Source organism: Nelumbo nucifera, chromosome 4 (assembly GCF_055504915.1).
Source record: "Nelumbo nucifera cultivar China Antique chromosome 4, China Antique-T2T, whole genome shotgun sequence".
In the NCBI taxonomy this organism is placed as follows: domain Eukaryota; kingdom Viridiplantae; phylum Streptophyta; class Magnoliopsida; order Proteales; family Nelumbonaceae; genus Nelumbo; species Nelumbo nucifera.
The window spans coordinates 42,360,937-42,379,515 of record NC_142652.1 but is presented as its reverse complement, the minus strand read 5'-3'; the positions used below and the strand labels follow the sequence as shown (position 1 = coordinate 42,379,515).

General features: G+C 39.2%; 1 protein-coding gene across 4 annotated transcripts in view; it reads right to left on the bottom strand.

Annotated features, from left to right (window-relative positions):
* The window catches only part of LOC104590510 (putative cyclic nucleotide-gated ion channel 20, chloroplastic), a 199,809-nt gene that overhangs the window by 27,938 nt on the left and 153,292 nt on the right, over positions 1 to 18,579 (bottom strand). For all 4 annotated transcript variants that reach the window (XM_088903865.1, XM_088903866.1, XM_088903867.1 and 1 more), the window contains 2 exons: positions 11,705 to 11,782; positions 5,720 to 5,849 (listed from right to left, as the gene is read on the bottom strand). In XM_088903865.1, the coding sequence (XP_088759991.1) occupies positions 5,720 to 5,849; positions 11,705 to 11,782 (208 nt within the window). The remainder of the gene's footprint in view (positions 1 to 5,719; positions 5,850 to 11,704; positions 11,783 to 18,579) is intronic.

Sequence of the window (18,579 nt, the reverse complement as noted above, 5' to 3'; positions counted from 1 at the left end):
CTGTGGAATAGTATGGAACCCAAAATCAGTGCCAACTTCATGTTCCTTGATACGGCTAAGGATATATGGGAGCATGCTAAGAAGCTATATTCTGGACAAGACAACACAACAAGAGTATATCAGCTGTATCAGGAGTACTTTGATCTACAACAAGGAACCAAAATACTAGAAGAGTACTATGCCTGCATGAAGAATATAAGGAATGAACTCAATGTCTATCACCCCCTTACTTCAGATATTCAAGTTCAGCAACTGCAAAAGGAGCAACTTGATGTTACAAGATTTTTAGTGGGGCTGAAGTCAGAATATGAACCAATTAGAGCTCAAATATTGGGGGGCTCTACTCTTCCATCACTTGAGGAAGTATTCTCAAGACTTCGTAGAATTTCTTTGGGCCAGACAGAGAACCCCACACAGTATGATAGATCAGCACTTGTGACAGCTAGAGGTGGTGGACATAGTACAAGAGGGGGAGGTCATTCCAGAGGGGGCCGTGGCAATTCCATGATTGGTCGGGGTGGCCGTGATTCAGGGGGAGGCCGTGGTAGAGGAAAAAATAATTCTACAAGGAAATGTACTCATTGTGGTAGGGATGGACACACAGTGAATTTCTGTTATGACCTACATGGCCCTCCCTCTAAATGGGCTAATCATGCTGTAGCAGGCGAGGTTGCTATTAGTGACAGTAAACTGGCAGACCGAACACCTCCCACATCTACATCTACTTCTGGGAGGGAGATGGTGAGTGTTCCGCGTGATGAGTATGAACGGTTCCTTCAAACTACTTCACAGCATACCACTGCCACATATGCCCAATCAGGTATTGCTTGCATGTCATCTAAAACTCCTTCCTGGATTATTGACTCTGGAGCCTCAGATCATATGACCGGGACTCCAGGTGTGTTCTCTTCTCTTTCTGAAACCTCCACATCACAAACTGTTACACTTGCCAATGGGTCCTCATCTCCCATTTGTGGTGTTGGTAATGTTGACTTGGTTTCTGTCCCCTTATCATCTGTTTTATATGTACCTAAGTTTCCATTCAATCTTATGTCTGTTAGTAAAATAACCAAAGCTCTTAACTGTTCTGTTACCTTCTTTCCTTCCACTTGTGTTTTTCAGGATCTCAAGACGGGGAAGAAGATTGGTGGGGGGCATGAAGCTGGTGGATTGTATTACCTTGACGGCGGTGGATCTTCAATTGCACTTCAGACCTCCCTTACTCCTCTACAATGGCATTGTCGACTGGGACATCCATCTCTCAAGGTTCTCAAGATGTTGGTTCCATCATTGAGTCAGTTGTCAGTTTTACAATGTGAGTCATGTCAGTTTGGTAAACACCGTCATGTGTCCTTTAGTCCGAGAGTTGAGAGTCGCATGTTGAGTCCTTATTCTTTGGTTCATTCAGATGTTTGGGGTCCAATCAAAATTGAGTCTTACAATGGGTACAAGTATTTTGTCTCCTTTATTGATGATTGTTCAAGAATGACATGGATTTACTTAATGAAAGAAAGAAGTGAATTATTTTCCATTTTTCAAAAATTTCATGCTGAAATACGTACACAATTTGGTGTTCCAATCAAAGTTCTCCGTTCAGATAATGGTCGTGAATATTTTCTTACTGCATTTCAACAGTATTTAGAACAGCATGGCATTATTCATCAGACATCATGTGCTTTCACCCCTCAACAAAATGGGGTGGCTGAACGGAAGAATCGTCATCTTCTTGAAATTGCTCGGTCTATGCTTCACCACATGAATGTTCCTAAACGGTTTTGGAGTGATGCTGTACTCACTGCATGTTTTCTCATTAATCGGATACCCTCTTTTATTCTTCATGGTCGGTCACCCTTCTCCATCTTGTTTCCCACTTTATCTCTGTTTCCATTAACTCCTCGTGTCTTTGGTTGTGTGTGCTTTGTTCATAATCTGAGTCCTGGAATAGACAAGCTAGATGCACGCTCAATTAAATGTGTCTTCCTTGGCTACTCTCGGACTCAAAAAGGGTACAAGTGTTATAATCCCATTGCCCGAAAATGCTATGTCTGCCCTGATGTCACCTTTTTTGAGTCTGTTCCCTTCTTCTCCCGTCCTGAAGCACCCTTGTCCTCACCCTTACCTCCTCTTCCTCTTCCTGTCAGTGATTCAGTTCCAGAGGCTGTTGTTGGAGTAGACTCATCTCCTCATCCAGTGCAGGTCACCACTGAACGACCACCGATCCGACAAGTGTATACACGTCGAACGACACCGGCCCCTCCTCCTACTTCTACCTCGTCTGCGGATCCTCTCATGGCTCCTATTGCTGAACCTTCAGATCTTGACCTACCCATTGCCTTACGGAAAGGTAAACGTAGTTCTACACTCCATCCCATTTCCAATTTTGTTTCATTATCTCGTCTTTCTACCTCACATCGCCAGTTTGTTTCACTTTTGTCTTCTATTTCCATACCTAACAATGTTCAAGAAGTTCTTAGTTCACCTGGATGGCGGCGGGCAATGGAGGAGGAACTTTCTGCTCTTTAACATACTCAAACGTGGGAACTCACTACTCTCCCACTTGGGAAGCATGCTGTGGGCTGTAAATGGGTGTATACTGTGAAATACTTGCCAGATGGTAGTGTGGAGCGTCTGAAGGCCAGACTTGTTGCTAAAGGTTACTCACAGTCGTATGGTGTGGACTATATGGAGACATTCTCTCCGGTGGCTAAAATTGGTTCCGTTCGTGTTCTAATTTCTTTGGCAGTTATGTATGATTGGCCTCTCCTTCAACTTGACATAAAGAATGCCTTCCTTCATGGTGATCTAGAGGAGGAGGTATATATGGAGCAACCACCTGGGTTTGTTGCTCAGGGGGAGGGTGGTAAAGTGTGCAAGCTAAAGAAAGCAATTTATGGGTTGAAGCAATCTCCACGTGCTTGGTTTGGGAAGTTTAGTGAAGTGGTGAAGAGTTTTGGAATGAAGCAATGCCAGGTTGATCACTCCGTGTTCAGCTATGACTCAGAAGCTGGGAAGATTTTATTAGTGGTCTATGTGGATGATATTGTCATCACTGGTAGTGATAAATTGGGGATTGGCAAACTAAAGGCATTTCTGCAAAATCATTTTCAAACAAAGGACCTTGGAACATTAAAGTATTTTTTGGGAATTGAGGTTGCCAGGTCAAAACAAGGTGTGAATCTGTGTCAAAGGAAATATGTCCTTGATCTATTGGAAGAAACAGGACTGTTAGGTGCAAAACCGGTTGAGACCCCTATGGAACCAAATGTTAAGTTGAGCAGTGATACAGGAGAAGTATTTGAAGATCCTGGAAGGTATAGACGACTAGTGGGAAAGCTGAACTATCTGACTATCACGAGACCCGACATCTCCTTTGCAGTCAGTGTGGTGAGCCAATTCATGCAGAACCCTCGTATACCTCACTGGGATGCAGTCCTTAGAATTGTGAGGTATCTGAAAGGAGCTCCAGGCTGTGGGCTATTGTATAAACCAGGAGGAAAACTTGAAGTAGTTGGGTATACAGATGCAGACTGGGCAGGCTCAGTGAGTGACAGAAGATCTACTACAGGCTATTGCACATTTCTGGGAGGAAACCTTGTGACATGGAAGAGTAAAAAGCAGACGGTTGTAGCCAGAAGCAGTGCTGAAGCCGAATATAGGGTCATGGCTCACACTACCTGTGAATTAGTGTGGCTGAGGAATCTTCTACAAGAAATTGGGTTTCACATGGATAAACCTATGAAATTGTACTGTGACAACCAAGCTGCACTCCATATCTCTTCCAATCCTGTCTTTCATGAGAGAACAAAGCACATAGAGGTTGATTGCCACTTTGTGAGAGAGAAGGTTCTTGCCGGAGAGATAAATACAGAACATGTGAGCTCCAATGACCAGTGGGCAGACTTGTTTACAAAAGCTCTAAGCTCAGGGAAAGTGAACTATCTATGTAACAAGCTGGGATTATATGACATATATTCTCCAGCTTGAGGGGGAGTGTTAAGATGTGTCGAATAGGGGTAGTTTAGTCTTCTTCTGTTTATTAAGTAACTTGCTTATGTGGCTGTGTTATTAGAGTTACTCTGCCCCACACTTAAGTAAGGGCATTTCTGTCTTTGTAAACATGATTAGAAGCTAATATAGATTAAGGGGGTCGACTGAATGGGTTAACCATCAGATTTTCGACTGACCCCACTTCTTCTTCTTCTTCTTCTTCTTCTTCTTCTTCTTCTTCTTCTTCTTCTTCTCCTCTTCCTGTTCGGACTACTGTAGCAGCAGTCGAAATAAAAACCTTTTGCAAACATTTTGAAACCATAATATATATATATATATATATATATATATATATATATGTATATCTCTATATAAATATATTTTGCAAAACAAATTTCAACGGTTGAAATCGACTGCTGGCCGTTTTGGTTTCCATCAGATAGAGTGCATCCCTGATCATTCACTTTGTCCGACAAAAGGGCTGATCTTGTCACTATGATCACCCACTCAAATGAATTCTCGGACTGTCCTAACATACCCAGGTTTTGACCCCCTCTAAGGATCTCACTGATTGGCATATCAAAGACAGCTCAATCCAACACCTAGTGTAGTATCATAATCGAGTCTAGGGGTCAGGTGTAACATTCCAATTTTGCCCACACTATCATCCGGCAAGTATTTAACAGTATACACCCATTTACAACCCATAACATGCTTACCGGGAGGAAGAGTAGTAAGCTCCCACATTTAAGTATGCTGAAGGGAAGAGAGTGCCTCTTCCATTGCCTACCGCCACCCAGGTGAGGTAAGAGCCTCCTGGACATTCTTAGGTATAGAAATAGACGACAATAGTAAAACAAACTGGCGATGTGAAGTGGAAAGGCAAGAGACTAAAACAAAATTGGAAATGAGATGGAGGGTACAACTACGTTTACCTTTCCGTAAAGCAATGGGAAGATCAAGTCCTAAAGGTTCTGGGACAGCAGCAACAACAGGACCCGCAGACAAGGTAGAAGCTGGAGGATGAGCCGGTGTTTGTCGATGAGTATACGCATGCCAGACCGGTGGTCATTCAGTAGGAATCTACACTGGAGGAGGTGAATGGTCAGCCCCAACTGGAACAACCAGAACGGGATCATAGACTGGAAGAGGAAGACGAAGCAAAGGAGGAGATACCGATACTTCAGGTCCTGATAAGAAGGGAACAGACTCTCCAACTCCACCACTTTCTTGTTTAACTCCAACATTCATAATTGACTCTTTCTTCTTAAAACACATATAACAGTTGTTCCCATTACCATAATGTTATCCACATACACAGCCAAAATGGTAACAACCCTGTTTACCCATTTAAAGACATGTGATCTACTTGAGACGAACGGTATCCCATATCTAGAATGGCATCTCTGAACCTTCAAACTGTGCCCTAGGATATTGTTTCAAATCATAAACATCATTTCTCAATTTATATACCTTTCTACGAGTACCATCAATAGTCTTAAATGTGCTATCACCAAAAGAAGAGAAGATAGAGAAGAAGAAAAAGAATAGAAGGATGGCATTATGGTATACAAATACTATAGTGTAGTTAAAGAAATCATATGATCACAATGATATACCATAGTGTAGTTTGAAGAAATAAATAAAAAGGATCAAACTCAATCAATCATATCAACGATAAAATAGAAAAATCTACTAATTCTTTTATTGAATTGCAGTATATAAACCACACATTTTCAAGAAACTTAAAGAGATGACGGCGTATATCTCTCTGGAGATCCTCCGGCAAATTCTGCAGCACCATTTCTTCTTTCACACCTTGTGTTGCAGCCCAATTAAAACGTTCAGATTGTCGTACTTGCCTACATTATATAAAACCCATATGAGTAAGATCAAATGAATTAGATTGTTCCATTTAAAATAAAAAATTCATAAACACAAAACTTGGCATATCCAATCCGGTGTAGTGTATCATCTGAGAGTGTAGATCAGATTATGGCATATCCAATTGGGGCATGCCTCTTTTATTTCTCCAAGGCCTTTGTTTCTTGAATTGTTTAAGTTAATCAGTATATCTAATCTATAGTGTGAGGGAGTCGATTTGTGAAGCATTGTAGAAACTCTTATTTTTCAAGTAATAAAAGAAGCAATTTTCCTTTTGATATTGTGCATATTGATGTGCGGGGACCATTTCATATTCCTTAATTAGTTAGTCGATGCCTTTGCTAATTTGGCTTGTGATTTGCAGACTTCAACGGTTTATGACTCTATTTTGTCCATTCCCTCTCATGTTCATAGAATTTTTATGGATGATTATCATGGACTCCCTTACATTTGAGCTTTTTGATTTCCTCGTTTCCGGTTTTGGTTTTGTTTTTGATGTATATATTTATAAGCCGGAAACTTGGTGTATAGATTTCCTAGAGGGGTAAGGTTTTTATGTCCCCCCCCTCATAGGTTTTTCCTTATGATTATTTTAATAAAATTTTTGGTGGCCAACCCTTTACCGGGACTAAATTTTGGGGTTAAAAATCTCTTGGGTTTATCTTATGTGGTCTCAAGATGAGGTTTCCATGTTCATTAAACAATTTTATTAAGTGGTTTTTACACAGTTCTCTATGAATTAAAGTATTCCAAAATAATGCCAAGGAATACTTTGAGAGGAATCTTGCTGCCTATTTGTTGAACAATGGAGTTATTCATCAAAGTAACTATGTCTATACACTATACACCTCAACACAATGGAGTGGCAAAGAGGAAGAACTAGCATATACAAAAGGTGTCTCGGACTATCATGTTGAACTCTCATGTTCCTATTTGTCATTGAGGGAATGTAGTCCATACAACTATGTTTCTCATAAACAGAGTCCCTTTCTCGGGTTTTGGGGTTTAAAACTCCCTTCTGTCTTTTGTATCCTTGTAATGATCTCTTTTCTCTTTATTGTTCATTTACATGTTTTTGGGTGCACATGTTTTCTCTATGTATTCTTGGTCCCCTAATGTCCCCCCAAGGTCGAAAATGATCCCAAGGCTGTGAAATGCATTTTCTTGGGATATGAAAAATCAAAAAGGATATTGCTGCTATGACACAGTGACGAGGAACAGATATGCCACTTTCTTTGAGTCTACTCATTATTCCCAAGGGAAGAGAGAAATTGAGATCAACCTTAAGAACCGTAATATCCCTCGTCCTGTTTCCATTATTGAAGCCATTCTAGAGAAGCCACTATGGATGTATGAGAGGAAAAGGAGGAGAGGTGCTTACTCCCATCACACATCCCACTGCAGCCACTTCAGATCTCCTATAAGAATGAAGGTTTTGATGATACAGCAGCTACATTATAACAGAGTACCAATGTGTCAACAGAGTACAAGGAACATAGAACAACAGAGAAAGAAACAGAATTATAAGGTTGGTTCTCGTGATGACCACACCCAAACAAAAGAATATTTATATTAAGTAAGATAGACAATTCTGTCCTTACAAGAATAAGAGAAAAACAACAATGTAAAAAATACAAAAAACAGAGTGCAAAAAGGATAAAATTACAAATATTAACCGCCATTATCTCAACACTTCTCCCACAAAATAAATAGTTTGGATGGAGATGCATAAAGAAATGCATTACCTTCCTGTGATCAAAATGTTTCTTCATAGCCTTTAGACAACACTCAATAGAGAAGTCTCCCAGGTGAACTAGGTCATATTCTGAGCAAAGGTTACCAAATCCAGAATAGTATTCCTGGATTTTCTTCTCTCCCCAAGTGTATGAGAATATGTCCATCTCAATCTGATATTGTCTAGACGTGTTGGACTGCTAATAGACCTTCTCAAGAAATTCATACATGTCATAAGCAATCTTCAGACCTTGTGTAGGTATAGCCACATCAATCGTAATGGAACCCAATATTCATGAAACAATTTGAGCATTATTGATTTTCCACTCCTTCAGTCCCTTTATATCATCGGGTTTGGGTGTAGACCTACCCAGATAACCCCACAATCCTTTTCCTTCAACCAAAAACTGGAAATGAAACTTAGACAATGCATAGTTTGTTCCATCAAACTTTACAGAAAACTTTACCCTTCTAAAATCCCATATTTAGTGAAAACAGATGAATCAGTAGAAATTCACAACACAAATCACCAGAAAACATGTAATAGTGCTTATACAAAGGAAGGAAAATCCCCTGATAACCCAGAAAAACAGGAACCTGAAGTCCAAAGATGTTGCAGTCCAAAAAAAAAAAAGGAAATTGTAACCTACTACTACCCAAGGAAGAAGATTAGAACTCCTTCAAAACCTTCACCAAATCAGATGCTATTTGTAGGGTAAATAGGTCAGGTCTAGGCAACACTAGATCTGAAGTTTGGCCTTGATCTGAATCTCCCAAGAGAGATCTTTTAAAATCTCTCCAATTGGTTGCATAAAACAAACTGGACAGTAATAAGGGTTGAGCAAAACAGCCCTAATCCCTTTAACTGAACGGAGAAGGAAGTAAATCCTAATAGAATGATAGGATTACTTCTTTCAACAAGGATTAGAAGATGAAAGAAAAGAAGTATCAAAGAGCAGCCTGCTATGATACCATGTCAGTTCTAGTCTTTGTACATCTCTGAATTCAGCACCCACAAATTGCATAAGTGAGAGATATGAGAGTTAGCTCTTCCAAGGTTCTAGCTTTGTTGTTAAAATGCGGTTGTTTCATTTCCCAGACACCCCACATGCTTGCTTGGGCCACCGTGTTCCAGTAGAGTTTGCCCCTTGTGAGTATTAAAAGGTTTAGCTCTTAATTTTCATGTCTTTTAACACATCTAAGATATAATTTTACTAAGATAAATATCAACGTTTTGGATCAAGCTACAATGATTCCTAAGAAATACATCAAGCCACTAAGATCCTTGATTTCAAATTTAACAGCCAAAAGAACTTCAATTTGGCTATTTTGAAGGGTTATTGCCTAGAACAATAATGTCACCAATATATAAATAATGAGATGAGTAATTAAACTTCGGCCATATACCAGACCACTGCTACCACTACGAATAGACTGAACTTCCCGAGCTCCACCTCTAACACCACAGCCCCTTGATACTACAAAGGCTGATCTATCGGAAACGTTAGAGTTCTCAGTAGATCCAATGGAAATTCTCCGAAGTCGAGCAAACACCTCTTCTAAGGAAGGGAGAGCTGACCCTCATAGTATCTAAGCCCACACTGGTTCATACTCAGATTTCTGCCCTACTATAAATCGAGTCACATCAAGTTGTTCTCTTTGTTGTTGTTGACTTTTGACATCAGAAGTGAGGGGGTGGTAAACATTCAACTCATTACGAATGTTTCTCATACTAGCATAGTACTCCTCAAGACTCTGATTTCCCTGTTGCAAATACAACTTCTTGATACAGTTGATATACTCTGGTTGTATTGTCTTGACCAGAATACAACTTCTTAGCATGGTCCCACACATCTTTGGCAGTGTCAAGAAACATGAAATTTACACTAATTTTGGATTCATACTATTCCATAACCATGTGATAATCTGTGCATCCTCTTGTTCCAAGTCATCATACCCATGAGAATCAATGGAGGGTTTTTCCTCCCTTATGTGTTTCAGCTTCTTCTTTGCCTTCAAAAAAACTTCTACAGATTTAGCCCAAGGTACATAATTCTCTCCATTCAATTTAATGGAGGTCATTTGAACATTTAGGTAGTCAATAGGTATCATCACATTAGATTTGCTATCACTGCTATCTCCCATTGCTGAATTCGGCACATTGCATACTAGACCACACCACACACAGATCACACTGGTTTCAGCACTTGTTATTGCTGAAGATTGCACTCTTAACACCACAAACCCTATCCCACGACTACCTGAAATCTCACCACACTATATGAGGACCACTCCTCCTTCAAATCACACAGAAAACAGCATAAACCCTAGCACACTACAGTCTGAAATCTCACCGTACGATCTGAAACATAATTCTTATTTGATTCATAACAAAAAAAAATATATAGAAATCTTTTATCTCATCACCTGAAATTTAAACAACACAAGACACCCATTTCACCACACGAATCGCCCCTCTTTTCTTCATCGATTAGGGGAGGGTTTCTTAGAAACCACAACAACCGACCACGAACAACACAACTGGAGGCATAGAGACATCCAAGGGAAGAGGGCGACCACTCCTTTTCAGCCCTTTCCCTCCTTTTCTCCAACCGATGGCAAAGAAACCAAGAGAAAACCCTAGACTGGGTGTGCAGAAAACAGAAATTTGGGCAGATCCGAGTTGCTTAGTTGAGCTCTGATACCATATTATGATTCGGCCTGCCCTTGAGTTCTGTTAGTTTGATAACAGCCAAGAAGAGAGAAGAAGAAAGAAGAAAGAAAGAGAGAGAGAAAGGACGAGAAAAGGAGAGAAGAAAAGTTTGGTTCGAATGAGAGAAAAAAATTACCTCTCCCATTCGGCTAGATATGTTTTATAATACTAACATAATGGAAAAGACACATATGCCCCTACTTAAGTGAGGGACACTAGTTCTAACATAATATTACACATCAGCAACCTCAACATAAGTATAAAGACAGAAATACCCCTACATACTCAACACTAACAAAGGAACTTTACTAATGCTTTCCTAATCTTACTAAAACTAACTTAATGTGAATACACCAGAAATTACTAAAATAGTAAGTTGAGATTTTATTATTGATAGTAATTTTGGATATTACTATAACTAGTAAGTCCAAAAGTTACCATAAATACTAATTTAAAAATAATAATAAATTTCCATAAAACTTAAAACCCTATTCTTAAGATAACCTACAAATTCAATAAGATGGTTGCATGTTTAGTAGTCCCCAGCCCACTTGTATTTCTCGTTACTTCTCCCATGAAATTCCTTCTTGAAAATAAGGCCTAAAGACCTTTTCAGGTTGTTTCTTCCTACTTTTCAGATTGTTAGATTCTCATTGGACTTCCAAAAAGATTCAAATTGATTCTACAAATGCTGATGCTTCAAGCTTCCTCTTCTGCAATCATGGACAACTAACAATTGTGGCATTTATAAATACAGATTGAGTTGGTTTTGTGAATGGTAGGAAATCTACCTTGGGTTGTACCTTTGTTAGTGAGACCTTAGTGGTTGGGATAAAAAAAAAAAGTACCAGGAGGTGCAAAAAACAGTAAGTCATTGCTCAATCAAGTGCTTCGGCAGAGTATCATCCCATATCAGATGGAGTTGCTTAATTTCATTTGTTGAAGATCCTTTTATTGAGAACATGGAATAATTGTTGGAGAGCCTTTTCTTTTCTGACAACATGGCAGTAACCAATATCCAAATAAACCAGTTGATCATGATAGGACCAAATATATAGAAGTTGAAAACCATTTCATTTGTGAGAAGATTTCCACTAAAAAGATCCTAACTTTCTTAGGACTGGTAATCATCTAGAATTATTATGAAAGGATTGATGCTCTCATCTAGGAGGATGGGGGAGAGACAAAGGAGAATGCATGACTTCAATGAAAATCTCATATAAATCCAGACAAAATCAATAAAAGCAAACCAGTGTAAAACAAATGTTAAACTTTAGATACTAAAGTTCAAAAGGAGAAGTAAATGACTAAACATCAGCAAAACAAGCAGATCTTTTTGAGGAAGAAGAAATAATAATTAGTAGGAAGGTATCAAATCTGGAATACCTTCTTAACTTTATAGGCAAACGCCTATGACTCATCCAATGCTCAACATCACGACGCCTTAGCTGCATTTCTAGTCGCCTTCACAAACATAAATGAAGATAATGTCAATTAGGTATTGGGTTAAATTACAAAAATCCAAATGAAAGAGAAACCTTTTAAGTTAAAGCAGAACTCAGAAAACATTATATTTTCTCTTACATTCGTTTTTCTAGGTAATAAGCTTATAGATTCATGAGAAAACAAGCACAATAATGGATTGATAAAATCCAGAGATCCTGTTGGTAATATTATATCTCCAGAAAACTAGCTATATCTATCAGTAGAAGGAAAAAAAGTCATTTTAAAATTGGTGAATAATGGAAATGTAATGTAGGAACAAGGATAAATCACTCTATTGGCTATGAGAAATGCATAAGCAAGAAGATAAATGTTTTGTAATGGATGTTTGTATGATGACAAGATAAATACAACAATGCAATGTAGGAACAGTGTTTTGCAGAATTTAAAGATTTCCTCTTGAGAAACCATTATTATATGCCCTACCATAGTCCACCTTCAACACTTCAAACCCTAAACTATAAAGAGAATATACCATTACTTTCTATCTCCTTACAGACCACCCTAGGAATACAAAGTATAGCATCCCTCTGAATAATCCTTCTGTTGGAACCACTTCCCAACCATAGCATCCCTCCTAACAGACCACCCTAAAATATTTAGTTAGGCTGCATTTGGGATTGCTACTTCTACAGGCTTTTTGTGCTTTTTCCAGTTGGAGAAGCCAAAAGATAGTCAAAACCATTTGGAAAAAAAAAAGCTCGAAGCAGGTTTTTTGCATAAAAAAACCCCATTCAAAAAAAGCAGAAAAATTTTCATTTAGCTTTTTACATTTGCAAGAAGCTAATTTGAACAAAAAAGCTGGTGAGCAACCAAACACTAAAAAACTGCTCTTTGAAAATGATCATCTCAAAAAGTGGCTTTTCCAGAAGTGTGTATAGGCCAAAAAGCATTCCCAAACATGGCCTGAGATATTTATCTTATTTCCTCACACAACATTTCTGACTTGTTCATGTCTAGCAGAATTTCTAAGTCCCCTACATTTAAAAATATAATCTTTACTATTAATCTCAGCTCAAGGTAATGATTTTTTTATTGGTATTATGATGATTTTTTTCCACAGTCACCAACCCCAAATTCACCCACATTGATTTCTGAAGAGAAGAAATACGGAACTAGAAGTTCTAGGGAATTACTATTATTTGTAATGGAAAACTGAACAGTAAAAAATATCTGTCTCATAGTAGATACCTAAGAACAGAAAATTATAAAAAATTATAAACACCTACTAAGTTCTTTGTACAGATCTCTAGGGGTGTAAACGGATCAAATTCGAATCGGATCAAGCAATATCCGAATTTGAATCTGATTAGAAAATTCGATATCCGAATTCGATTTGATATCCGACAGATTTTCAAAATTAATATCCGAATTTGAATCCAACTAAATATTTGAATATTTGATTTGATTTGATTCGATTCAAATTCGATTAATTAATTATTTTAGATAATTAATAAATATATAAAATAAATATTTTATTTATATAAAGTATATAAATATATAAATTATTCATATAATTTACTTATTATAAATATAAATTATATTAGAAATTTAAATATTTTATATATTATATATAAGAATTAAATAATCGGTCGAATTCGGATATTTATCAAATCGAATCAGGTCGTATCCGAATTCGAATCCAATTAGCTATTTGGTATGAATAGGATATCCAAATTCGACCGATTAGATAATTGAATTATCTGACTCCAATTCGATTATGTTGAATCTCGAATTCGAAATCGGATTTTCGAATACCGTTGACACCACTACAGATCTCCTACTTTCCTCATTTCTCTATATAATAAATTTTTGCTATTTGTTCACTGTTACATATTCGTTACTGCTAGGAGGTCATACAGAAATTCTACTTCTGGACCAATGTTCATCAATATACCAGTAAATAAACATATTGTAATTGAATCCTTTCATATACACCTATTGTTTTGCCCTAAGGAACTAATCAATCAGATACCACATCTTGTGTGCCCATAAGACTAAAAACTAATTCAATTTTTTTGTACCTGTAGAGAAGATGGGCCGAATGGCCCATAGATAGTTAGTTCATGTTATGTTATGTTATGTTATGTTTCTCTCTGTTGTGGGCCTTATTCTGGGCCCATACTCTGTATTATTCTGTTTTTTGTATTTTCCTGCTCTCTCAAGGCCTCTCTGTAATTTGTCAAAGATTAACTTATTAATAAGATGTTTAGAGTGTTAGAGAGAGGTAATGTTCGAACCTCTTACTCTCTAACACTCATTGCCGCCAGCTCTTTCTTCTCTACTTCTCTTGTTTGTTCTCTTTTCTGGTTTGCATCTAATCTCAAACAGTTCCACACATCAAGTGGGCTGTTTTTCAACTTGGTATCAGAGCGGGCCATTGCTTGGCGTGTCCCTCATGTGGTTCTAGTTCAGCCAACTACATGAGGAGGTTCTAGGGCTGAAGTTTACAGTCATCCGCCTGGTTCTTGGAGGTCATTGGAGGGTGCCCAAGTTTCTATACACTTGGAGAAGGGTTCGGTGACCAGGAAGAATCAGAGAGCAAGTTTTTCAGCCTGATTTGAAATCAGAGAAAAGGGATTCCGAAGCTAGATTTCGAAGCTAGCTCAGAGAAAGTGTTCGGCCTGGTTTGAAGTTCAAACCAGAGATACTGTAAGTTGTTTTCTCAGTTCTTTGCTGAGTTATTTTTGTTATTTGGGAGGACTGTTAAAGCATTCAAAGCACACCTCCATTCGGCCCACTGTTGCTGGACTGATTTCTGGGTTATTCTGGAAGTGTGGTTCGGCTGTTATTGGGCTTCCAAACTGCTAAAAACTGATCTAAATTAAGTGGTACAAGCCTCTATTTTAGTTCAGCTGCTTCTTGGACTTAGACAAAGTGTTCTTGAAGTGATTTCTGCTTGTTAACAGTGAAGTGTTGACTGTTGCATACATAGTGTTTGTAAAAAGTCCTCTTAGGTACTGTGGACTGTTTTTCTTTGTTCTCCTTGGGAAATTATTGTTGGGAACCAAGAATACATATTGTTTGGAGGCCTACTACTTTTTCTTGAAGGCTGAATCAAGGTTTCTCCTCTTTGAAAGTGCTGCCACCGAACTTGGTTCTCACGGCTGTCAGTTCTGAACTGAGTTTTGTGTGTTGTTGTGTTTGCTATTGTTCAACTCAATCTGAGTTCCTTGAAATCAGATCACTTTTAAGGGCCTGCCGAAACCCTAATTGAAGTTGTTACATAATGGACTTCTCAGAAATTGAGAACAAGAGCACTGCTGAATATGGACATAATTTGGGAACTACAACTGATTCCTTGTTAGCTGTAACTACAGTTAAACTGGATGGAACCAATTATTTGGCCTGGTCACAATCCGTAAAAATTCATATTTGCAGTAGAGGAAAGTGGGGGTTTATCTCTGGGAGCAAGAAAGCTCCCCCAGAGGAGGATCCCTCTTATGAGAAATGGGTGCAGGAGAATTACACAGTGATTGGGTGGCTTGTGAACTCAATGCAGCCACAGATTAGCCAACATTACCTGTGGATGAACTCGGCTAAAGAAATCTGGGATAGTGTTGCAAAAACTTACTCCCAGAAGTTGAATGTTGCCAGAGCTTACAAACTAAGAAGTGATGTGAAGAATCTAAGACAGGGGGAGAAGTCACTTGCAGCATACTTCTCAGCCCTAAAATCTATATGGCAAGAGATTGATTTGATAGAGGCCGTGACATGGGATACCCTTAAGGATGCTGAAACATATAGGAAATTGGTTGAAAGGAATAGGGTCTTTGAGTTCTTGACAGGACTGAATTCTGAATATGACATTACAAAGCAAAACATCTTGTCCAAGGAAGATGTTTCATTGTCTCAAGCATATGCCTTGGTCAGCAGTGAAGAAAGCAGGAGGCAAGTGCAGGTTCAAGGGGTCAGTATCAATGATCATTTTGCAAATATGGGAATCAAACCCAAAGGGGTTACAGGAGCCCCCAGTGGCACAGGAAAGAAGGAGGTAGTGTGTGAATATTGCAAGAAGCCGAAACACACTAAGGACAAGTGCTGGAAATTGCATCCCAGTCTTGTCCCTATCCGATTCCAGAAGAAGAATGACAGTAGAAAGACAGGAAGTGCACATACAGCCACAAGTACAGATACAGAGTTTGAGTCTGCAAGTGCACAATTGGCAGCCATGAAAGCTGATTATGAGAAGTTTGGAAGGATGATCAGCCAGCTTGAAGGTGTAACTTCATCATCCAACCCTTCTGGAAGTCCAGCCACCACTGCATTTGCTCACTCAGGTATAAGGGCTTCTGCTAACCATGCATCTACCTCAGGTAATCCCAAGACCCCTTGGATCATTGACTCAGGTGCTTCTGATCACATGACCAACCTTTCCACTTTGTTTGTGTCATATGATTTGCTTCCTGGTCGTGACAAAATCACCTTAGCTGATGGTTCTCTTGCCCCCATTTCTGGCAAGGGAACTGTCAAGCCTACAGACTCTTTACTTTTATCTTCCACTCTTCATGTACCAAAGTTAAATACCAACTTGTTATCTGTAAGTAGCTTGACCAAGTCATTGAATTGTTGTGTAACCTTTTTCCCTTCTCACTGTGTGTTTCAGGACCTGAAGTCTCGGAAGGTGGTTGGGAGTGGCCATGAAGCGAATGGAATATACTTGCTCGACACCCCTGGCCAATGCTTTGATCATCCCAAGAATGCTGCTTTCGGTTCTACTTCTTCAGAGTCTGTCAGTCAAATTATGTTGAGTCATTGTCGGTTGGGTCATTTATCTTTTTCTGCTTTAAGTCATTTGCTTCCTAAACTGTTTAAGGGAGTCAGTGTGTCCAGTCTCAGTTGTGAGTCATGTCAGTTGTCAAAGCATTGTAGAAAAAATTACCCTGTGAGCAATAAAAGATCCTCTTTTCTTTTTCATATTGTACACTCTGATGTGTGGGGGCCTTACCACTTATCCTCTATGGGGGGCTACAAATACTTTATCCTGTTTATTGATGACTTCTCTAGATTCACTTGGATATACTTAATGAAATCCCGAGATGAAGTCCCGAGACTTGTGAGGCAATTTCATGAGCTTATTTTGACTCAATTTGGTACCAGAATTAAGGTTTTTAGATCTGACAATGCAAAAGAGTATTTTGAGAAGAGCCTATCCTTGTATCTCTCTGACATGGGGGTTATTCACCAAAGCTCCTGTGTTAGAACCCCTGAACAAAATGGAGTTGCTGAGAGAAAAAATAGACATATTGTTGAAGTTGCAAGGAGCCTTTTATTTGCCTCACATGTTCCCACAAGATTTTGGGGTGATGCTGTACTTACTGCTACCTATCTCATAAACCGTATGCCATCCAGGGTTTTAGGGTTTAAATCCCCCTTCAGTCTTCTTCATCCAGATAAGGATCTCTTCCCAATTCCTCTTCGTGTGTTTGGTTGTACCTGTTATGTTCACATTCCAAGTGTGCAGAGACACAAGTTTGAACCAAAAGCCCACAAATGCATCTTCCTCGGTTACTCCCCCACACAAAAGGGTTATTGTTGTTTTGATCCAAAGACTGGCACCAGACATGTCTCTATGGATGTTACCTTTGATGAACCTTCTCCTTTTTATGGTTCCCCTCAGGAAGGACATTGTCAACAGGGGGAGAGTCTGTCACAAGTTTTTGCTCTTCCCCTTCCTGTCCCAGTTCAGTCTCCTGACAAATCTGTATCCTCACAAAATGAATCGAAGGAGGATCAGCCACTCCATTCCTCTTGTCCTAGTGCTCCTATTTCTTTACCTCCTCGTCCTACCCATAATCCCAAAGTGTATCAGAGGCAGAGATCCAGGAATGAGCAAGTGGTTTCCCTTACAACAGATGAGGCTCATACCCTCCCAATCACAGATGAGATACCAGGTACTGCTTCAGCTCCCTTGGAATCCCCCTTCCCAGATCTTGATGTCCCCATTGCTGTTAGGAAAGGAAAGCGGAAGTGTACTGCACACTGCATTTCCAAACACCTTTCTTATGACCTACTTTCCCCTTCATATTGTGCCTACCTCTCTTCAGTTGCTTCTAACCACATTCCTAGGTCTGTATCAGAAGCTCTTGGGATTCCAGAATGGAGAGATGCCATGCAGGCTGAAATGGATGCTCTACATGAAAATGGTACTTGGGAGGTGGTGGATTTGCCTGAAGGGAAGGATCCAGTTGGATGCAAGTGGGTTTTTACCATTAAATACAGGGCAGATGGGACTATTGAGAGGTACAAGGCCAGACTTGTTGCAAAGGGCTACACACAGACATATGGGATTGACTATCTGGAGACTTTTGCCCCTGTTGCTAAGATGACATCTGTGAGGGTTCTTTTATCTCTGGCAGCTCACTTTGATTGGCCTCTCTATCAGTTAGATGTAAAGAATGCATTTCTGAATGGTGACTTACATGAGGAGGTCTACATGTGTCTTCCTCCAGGAATGTATGGGAAAGATATGCAAGGAAAGGTATGTAAACTGAAGAAATCTCTTTATGGCCTCAAACAATCTCCTAGAGCCTGGTTTGAGAGATTTAGAGCTGCACTTGTTAAATTCGGCTATGTTCAGACACAGTCAGATCATACTCTTTTTGTGAAGAAAAGTGGGTCTCTAGCAGTGTATCTCATTGTGTATGTTGATGACATTATAGTGACTGGTGATGATGTCTCAGGCATTCTGGGCCTTAAGTCTTTCCTCCGTACAGAATTTGAGATTAAGGATCTGGGGGAGTTGAGATATTTCCTTG